The sequence below is a fragment of the Mirounga angustirostris genome, unplaced genomic scaffold, assembly GCF_029215605.1.
Source record: "Mirounga angustirostris isolate CCGP_5_RB_7025 unplaced genomic scaffold, mMirAng1.0.hap1 SCAF_17, whole genome shotgun sequence".
Classification (NCBI taxonomy): domain Eukaryota; kingdom Metazoa; phylum Chordata; class Mammalia; order Carnivora; family Phocidae; genus Mirounga; species Mirounga angustirostris.
The window spans coordinates 21,887,101-21,895,136 of record NW_026991725.1 but is presented as its reverse complement, the minus strand read 5'-3'; the positions used below and the strand labels follow the sequence as shown (position 1 = coordinate 21,895,136).

The following is an 8,036-nucleotide window of genomic DNA, read 5'->3' as shown; positions in this document are numbered from 1 at the left end:
CTCTCAACAACCCTACTAGGCAGGTAGCATTATCCCCACATTACAGATGGGGAAACTGAGGCTTAGGAGGTTAAAGTGACTTGTCCAAGATCACCCAGCCTGTGAAGTGGTGGAGGCAGGATTCAGTTCAGGTCAGCTGACTCCAGCACCACATTCCTGACCACAGCATTAAGCTTTTCCTCGGACCAGCCCCTCCCCCCCTCCACTTCTCCTCCAGGGAAGAGCCCGGGGAGGAGGGCTGGCGGGCTGGGGTGGGTGGAGTGGCGGCGGCGGCGGCAGCGGCAGGCTCCAGCTCCCTGACGCTCTGCCCCGGGGCGCCTTAGTAAACTGAGCGGCAGAAAAGCCCATTAAGAGCACCCAATCTCCAGACAGACCCGGGTGCAAATCCCAGCATCGCCACATATTAGTTATGTGATCTGGACAGAGACTGAACCTCTCTGAGCCTCAATTTCCCCATCTGAAGAATGGGTACCCTATCACCCACCTCCCCGCCAAGTGCCTGGCACAGAGTTGGGAGGGTCCCATGCCAAATGCCTGGCACAGAGTAGGACTGCAGCGATCATCAGCTGTTCCTGAGGTTTGGAGAACCGTGACCCCAGGGCAGACTGGGGTTCCCTATGCAGCGCCCCCCGCCCCACCGCTTCCCCGAAGCTTGTCACGAGGCAGGCACCTGGCAAAAGATGGGCTCAGCGGCCCCACCCTGGCACCCTGCCAGGTCCCCCCACCCAAGCCCTTTCTCTGCGCCCCCTGCCCAGGGCCAGTGAGGAGGGCGAGCTGAGTGGCCCCCCGAGGTGAGGAGAGGAGGAAGGGGAGCTCAGGGGTGGGGCTGACCCCCCACGGGAGGTCACCCGGGCAGTTAATCCAGCCTGACAGAGCAGGGATGAGCAGGGAGGAATTAGGGAGCTTACAACAGCCTTTCATCCCGCAGCAGCCCGCCCGCCAGCCTGCCTGCCCAGCCTCCTCCTTCCTTCCTCTCTTTCTGCCCTTTTTTTTCCCTCTCCCTCCCTTTGCTGGCAGCCCAGCCCTAATAAAATGCAGTGTCTCCAGCAAGTCTGCCCGGCTGCCGCCTCGCTGCTCCTGCCTGCACGCAGCCCTCAAACCAAACTGCTCAGCGCAGCCCCGCCTGGCAGCTACCACTTAACCCTTTGCCAGCCCGGCTGGCGTCCGTGGGCGGAAGGCCCTCCTCCCTTCCGCCTCCCTCAGGCCTGGGGGAGGGAAGGCCGGCCTCCTGAGAGGGGGAGAGGGGTGCAGGGGGGCTGGGCGGGGGCTCCCCGCCCTTCTGGAGCCCAGCCCGGGGAACCCCCAGGCCAGGTGCCCGGGACTGCGGTCTACCCAGGTCCTCGGGTGAGCCTGAGAGACCCTTCCTTCTGACTTCTCATTTGTATTGGGCTTGGTGCCTGGCAATAGCCCCAGAGGCCAACAGGGCGGGGCTCGCTGTCCCCATTCGACAGATGAGGAAACTGAGGGCCTCACAGGGAGGTTTCAGGCTGAGTTGGGTCACCTCGGCTGCTGGGTGGTGTTGCTGATTCTCAATCCAAGACTTTTTCCAGTACGGGGAGCTGCCTCGGGCTCGTTGTGTGCGCGGGCGCGTACCTGTGCATAACTCTGGGGTGATGTGATGGATGTGTGTTTGTGCACCTGTGTGTTGGGGGTCTCAGGTGTGTGTGTGTGTGTGTGTCTGGCTCAAGTGGGAGTCCAGGTAGGTGTGAGGAGGGAGAGATGTCGCCCTGTGTCTCAGTACGTGTGTATATGGGAGAAAGGTAGCTCACCAGCGTGTGCATGCATTCACACTGTCTCCCAGCTGCACCAACATGTGTCACTCACACCCCTCCCTTCGTTCTAGCACCTCCAGCTCCCTGGCTCCAGTCTTGGAAGTGAGCAGCTAGAAGGGGAGAGGTGGGAGCAATGCTGGCCCAGGCGGTGGGCCGTGGGGCGGGGGGGGGGGGGCAGTAGCAAGAGGGCTCAGAGTCAGGACTGAGCCTGAGAAGGGAAACACAGAACCCCCTCCGTCTGTTTGCTTCCCTCGTCCCGCTTGTTTCCCCAGCATGGGCTGGGGTCCCTGCTAGCTGGGGGGGCAGTGGTGTTCCCCCTGCCTGAGGCCCCACCCTCACCCCAAGCTGGAAGGGACAGACCAGAGAGTGAGGGACTGGGGAGTGCCTGGGTGTGGAGGCTGGGGGTTTACACGCGTGTGCAAGCATGTCTGCGTGTGAGCCCAAGATCAAAGAGCAGCCCTGAGGTGACCTGGCGGCGGCGGCAGGCAGCTGCCTGGCAGGGAACCCCAAGCTGCCAAGCAGAGTGGAGTCAAGGAGGCCACAGCTGGGAGCCTCCCACCCACCCAGACCTGCCCAAGTCGGGGGCAGCCACAGGGTCAGGAGCACCTGCCACCAGGGGCCGGGCCCAGCCCAGCCCTGGAGCCCAGAGTCCCAGTAGTGGATCCTCAGGGCTCTGAGTCCCCCACGAGCCCCTGGAGGCTCAGAGGCCTCTCTGCGTCCAGCACCTTCCCCAACTCCCAGGCCCTCCCCAAGAGCTGTCTGCCTCCAGCCTCCAGCCTCCAGCCTCCAGTTCAAAGAGCTCAGTGGTTATTTTCTTCTTTTTTATTAACGTTATATATAAAGATGGATCCAGTAAGAAAGCAGAAATGAGAAGGCTGGGAGGAGTCGGCTTCGTTCCTGCCCCCCTCGGGTGCGACTCTGAGATCTACCTCGTCTCTCCTTGCTCCTGCACATCCCACCAAACCCAAACCCAGCCGGAGCCCACATCCCCGTTTCTCTCTGCTCACAACGCACAGGCAGGTACATCCAGGAGGAAAGGGCCACATAAATAGGAAACCACAGTAGGGAGGAGGCTGCTTCTCTCTGTTGCTCTTTAAAAAAAAATACATACTGTATATATAGCTAGTCTTCCACCTCCCCTTTTCTTCAATGTTTGACCACATCAGGGTGGAGGAAGGTTAGCTCTGGGGGGAATCTGGGCCAAGGAGGGGCGGCGCTACCAGCCCTCCAGACAGCCACCCCCTCACCCCTAAAGGCACTAAAGGCAAGGAGCTGTTGCCCTCCCCTCTCCCCGTGCACCTCACCCGCCATTCTCCATCTGCGGGAGCAATCTGTTTCCAAAGTCACCGGAAAGGGGATGTTTTGGGGTTTCTCTTGCCTGGCATGTTTCCTTGGAGATTTGGGGTTTGGCGCCCAAACTGCCAACTTACTGGAGGAGAGGAAGAGGTGGGTGGGGGTGGGGCAGAGCAGAGGTGCCCATGCAGGGGAGACGGTCCTATCTGGTAACAATGCCCTTTGTTTTCCTAGTTTTCAACAGCTTTTAAAACCAAAGTTGTGCAAAGTCCTGTACACGAAAGAAGAAATGGGTCCTTAGGAAAGACACCTGAGACCCACCGCCCCTCTCCCATCAGAGGGGGAGAGAGGAGAGAGATGGCTCCTTGAGTTCTTCCCTCTAAAGCCACAGATATCAAACGATTCCCTCACTTGGCGGGGGCAGGGGGGTTCTTTGGTTTAACCCTCAAATCTGAAATGAGGGTTAGAAGTGCGGGCTGGGGGCTGCCTGACGTCCCCACCCTGAGTCCTGGTCACGATGTCCAATGTCTTTTTGGCAGAGCGGATGCTCAGGAAGTGGGGAGCCACAGGTGGCTTAGGAGGGACCAGGCCTGACCTGGCATCCATGGTGCCTGGTGCCCCGGCCCAGGCCTGACTTGCAAAAGCTTCGCGGTCTCCCTGGTCCCCAAGGTCTCCAGTCTGTGGAACGAGCACTAAGTTTTAGAAGCTGGAAGGCGATGGGTCATTGAAAGCCAGTCCAGGCTCCTGGAGCAGGAGGGGAACGGCTGTCCCAGCTGGAGTGGAGTGCCCCAACATCTGGAGGGAGACCCCAGTGCCTAGGCAGGGGGAGGGAGGTTCCGGGGACATCCTTGGTCCATGCAAATTTCATCTGGAAGCTCTTGGGTCCCTGGAGAAGGGGTAAGGGAAGGGGGAAAGAGGTGCCTTGTCCCCCCTGTGCTCCTCGATGATTCCTGAGTGTCGGCTAGGACGGAGATGCCTTCTGCCTGGTCCCGGGTCCTTCGTGGGAGGCTCAGGCCAGGTGGGGGCTCAGTACACAGCCCCAGGGTTGGGCGGGGGCCCGGGAGAGGCGTGATGCAGGGCGGCCGGCTGAGGCGGCTGCTGCTGTAAGTGGGGTCCACTCAGGTTCTGTGCGTGGTACCAGGAGTTGGTGGGGTCGTCCAGATAGCTCGGGGAGGCGCTGTACGGCAGTGGCGGGGGCAGCTGACTTCGGGCAGGGGCCGGAGTGGAGTGGGAGGAGGTGTCCCAGAGGGCGGGGGACGGCGGTGAGTTGCAGGCCATGGAATCACTGTTGTTGGGGCTATGCTCCAGGGGCACCTCCCCGTTCTTGTAGAGCTTCTTGAATTTGGAGCGGCGGTTCTGGAACCAAATCTTCACCTGCGTGGGAGGGCGTGCAGCAAAGGGGGGGCGAGTGAGCCTCTCAGGATGCTTAGTGAAAACCCCAAGGAGACCCAGCCTGGAGAAGACAAGCCCAGCACCCCACGTTACACACAAGATCCAGGCAAAACCCAGGTGCCTGACCCAGGGCCAGCATCTTTCTTCTATCTGGGATAGAACGCAGTGAGGAACCTTCCACTGCCTGGGTCCAAAGTCCGCTCTGCCGCGTGCTAAGCGTGTGACCTTGGGCAAGTTACTTAACCTCTCTGGTTCCTGCCTTCCCCATCTGCAAAATGGGGATGCTGACAGCCCCTCCTTCATAGGGTCCTCATGAGGCTCAAATAAGTTTGGACGGATAAAGAACTTAAGGTCACCTGGTATATAGTAAGCACTCAATAAAAGGCAGCCCAGGAGGTGGGGGATGGGCAGTTCATGGCATTTTGTTCACATTAGAAACTCATAAGCAGAGGCGCATAGATCCACAGAGACAAACACACACCCACATAAGCATCTCCATGTGCAGGAATGTGCCCATTCACAGCATCACACTCAGACACCAGATTATGAAGATACACACACGCACCGAGGCACCCAGGTAAATGCCCCATGAACGTGAGCACCCGTGAGCGCTCTGGAGCTGGCTCCTGGGGGTGACCTGCGGACTCAGGAGCAGGTGAGCCATGATTCCCCAAATTTCCCTTGGGTATCTCCCCCTCCCCCTGCTGCTCCCCACCCCATGACTGGTACAAACAATGAATCAGCTCCTCACTGGGTGACCCAGATTCCCAGCGGACTGGGCCCCACGCAGCAACCCAGGCCCGCCTGTCAACACCTGGAGGGAGCCAGGCATCCACCAGCCACTCCTCGCCTGAGCAGGGACAGGCTGCTGGGGGCTCTAGGAACTGGCTGGGGGGAGGGGTGGAGCTCACCTTTGAGTTCCTCTCCCCCTTTGTGGGGGAATCTCCCTTCCTGGCCTGGGGCAGAGGAAGGGGTGAAGCATTCGGGCGCTGAGCATGAATGTGGAGTTTTGGTAGAAGTGTACATTTTTGTACACGAGCTCACCAGTGTGCACGGCCACGTACACGTGTCCCTCCATCTATAAACACAATGACCCTTGAAAGGTCACCCTCCTTATGCGACCATTCCCACATGTACACAAACCCATTAGCATGTGTGCAAATATACACGCACGCACACGTGTATGTACACACACGCCTGGCCTAGTGGCGGGGGAGAGCGATGTGGACTCCTGTTAAGTGAGGGACAAGCGCTGCGGAGAAGCACAGGAGCTAGGGAGTCTGGAGTAAGGGGAGGATACCTCTCCTTGTGGCAGACACACACAGTTGCACAGGTTCACAAATATGCACGCCTGTACACGTTTTAATGCAGAAACTTCCGACAGCAGTTGAGACTTGGCATGGGGGAGGGGTGGCCTTCCCTCTACAGGCAAAGGGTTTCTAGGGCCTGCAGGGGATTTCGAAGGTGAGCCAGGTTCGGCGGCGCCTGGGGAGCCCCCGGGTCCCGCGCGCCGCGCCCCCCCGCCCCCGCCCGCTCTCGCCCCGAGCCCCAGCGGCCGTCGCCGCCCCGCACTGACCTGTGTCTGCGTGAGGCCCAGCTGCGCGGCCAGCTCAGCGCGCTCGGGCAGCGCCAGATACTGGGCCTTCTGGAAGCGGCGCTGCAGGGCGGCCAGCTGGTAGCTGGAGTAGATGGTGCGCGGCTTTCGGACCTTCTTGGGCTTCCCGTTCACCATGCGCACCTCGGCTTCCGGCTCCTCCTTCACGGATACTGCGGGCAACGCACCGGGCCGGGGGGGGGGGCGGGGGGGGCGGCTCAGCCTGGGCCTGCGCCCCCTGCGCCCTCTGGGGCCCCGCGGGCCGCCCCAGCCTCCCGGCCGCCCGGCTGCGCGCTCCGCCGCCCGCGACCGAGCCGGACGGGGACCCGGACCCGGCGGCCGCCCACGACGCGCCCCCCCTCCGCCCCCCGCCCCAGCCCGCAGCTCGGCGCCCGGCCCCCAGAGCGCCGTCCCCGGCGCCCGCCACCCGGGCGAGGACCGCCGAGGCTTCTCTCCGACGCCTTCCCGGCTCGCCTCCCAGCCTCGCGGCTCCCCGCCACCCGCCTGCAGGCCGCCCCCCTCTCGCCCCACCTTGCCCTCGGTCACCTCTCTCGCTCTTTCCCTCCGTTCTCCCCTCCTTCCTTTTTCTTTTTTTTTAACTTTTTAAATTTTGGAATCGTTTTAGATTCTCAGAAAAGTTGCAAGCATAGTACAGACTCCCCCTTCCTTCCTTCCTTTCTCCTTCCTTCTCTTTTTTTCTTGGCCTTTCCTCTGTTCCTTTCTCTCACTCTGTCTCCCCACATTTCTCTTTTGCTCCTTCTCCACCTTTCTCTTTTTTTCACTTTTCCACTTCTCAGTCTCTGCTTTCCCGGTGTGTGTGTGTGTCTGTCTGTGTATCTGTGTGTCTGTCTTTTTCCATGTCCCCCTTACCATTCCCCCCTCTCCCCGACCCATATCCAAAGGGTTCCTGGAGCTCCCAGTCCCCGCTGCCTAACTGCAAGCCCCTGCCACCTGATGTGCCCGCGAAAGCACCTCGATTCGGAGGTCCCCTGACACCCCTCTTCTCCTTCCTCCCCTAGCTGGCCCCATCTTCACCGAGACCTGGGGCGCACAGCGAAGGGACTGAAAGGTCATCTGTCCCCTCTCCGGCTCAGCTAGCCCACCCTGTCTAACTTTAGACAGCACCTTTTTTTTTTTTTTTTTGCCCTCGACGCTTCCCTAGATTTGGGCTTCAGTTCCCCGCCTTTCTCTCCCTAGGGGAACCCTCGAAGCTCTCACCTGGATCCTGGGCGGGCAGCGGCTGCTCCCGGTACGCCCCGTACTGCCGGTAGGAGGTTCCGTAGGTATATTCCGACTTGGGCGAGTAAGCGCCCGTGCCCGCAAGCCCGTTGAGATTGAACTGGTGATGGTAGGTATAGGGGTTCACGGTCTGGCCGTAGGGCTGGCCCGAGTAGTAGTCGTGCTGGGGAGCGCTGTAGTAGCCCAGATCGGTGACAGAAGACTCGGGCAGGGTGGGCGAGTCCTTGGAGCCCGCATGGCAGCCCAGCGAGCTGGAGATGTCGGTGAGGATGCTGCTGAGCTTGCGGTCGAAGGAGCCACTCATCCTGGCGGGCGCCGCGCGTCCCGGGGCTGGCCTGGGCCGCCGAGCCGGAGCGGGCAGGAGCGCGGAGGAGGCGCAGGAGACGAGGCGGGGGCGTGCGTCCGGAGGCCGAGGGGAGGGCCCGCAGGGTCTCGGGGGAGGGGAGGCCGAGGGGCGCCTAGACCATCGCCGGCCTTCCGGCGGTCGCTGCGCGCCTCTCGTCGCGTCCCAAGCCACAGTCAAATGCCGCCAGCTCCGCCCGGCCAGCCGGTTATAGACTCAATAGTGGAGTCGCGGAGGGAGGCTCCAGCGCTCTGATTGGCTGCAAGTCTTGCCTTCGAGGCAAAACATGCTCTTGCGCTCTTTCGTTCTCTCTCTCTCTTTCTCTTCTCTCTCCCCCCAATCTTTGTTGTTACCCAAAACACACACACACACACGCACACACACACCCCGCTTGTTACTCCTC

At 61.1% G+C, this 8,036-nt stretch overlaps 1 protein-coding gene across 1 annotated transcript; it reads right to left on the bottom strand.

The window, feature by feature from the left end:
* Nucleotides 1-2,591: 2,591 nt before the first annotated feature.
* On the bottom strand, nucleotides 2,592-7,797 carry DLX3 (distal-less homeobox 3). Its single transcript, XM_045888093.3, has 3 exons — nucleotides 7,270-7,797; nucleotides 6,034-6,224; nucleotides 2,592-4,439 (listed from the first exon to the last, which is right to left on the bottom strand). The coding sequence occupies exons 1-3, from the start codon at nucleotides 7,592-7,594 to the stop codon at nucleotides 4,092-4,094; spliced, it is 864 nt and encodes a 287-aa protein (XP_045744049.1). The 5' UTR covers nucleotides 7,595-7,797; the 3' UTR covers nucleotides 2,592-4,091.
* Nucleotides 7,798-8,036: the final 239 nt, after the last annotated feature.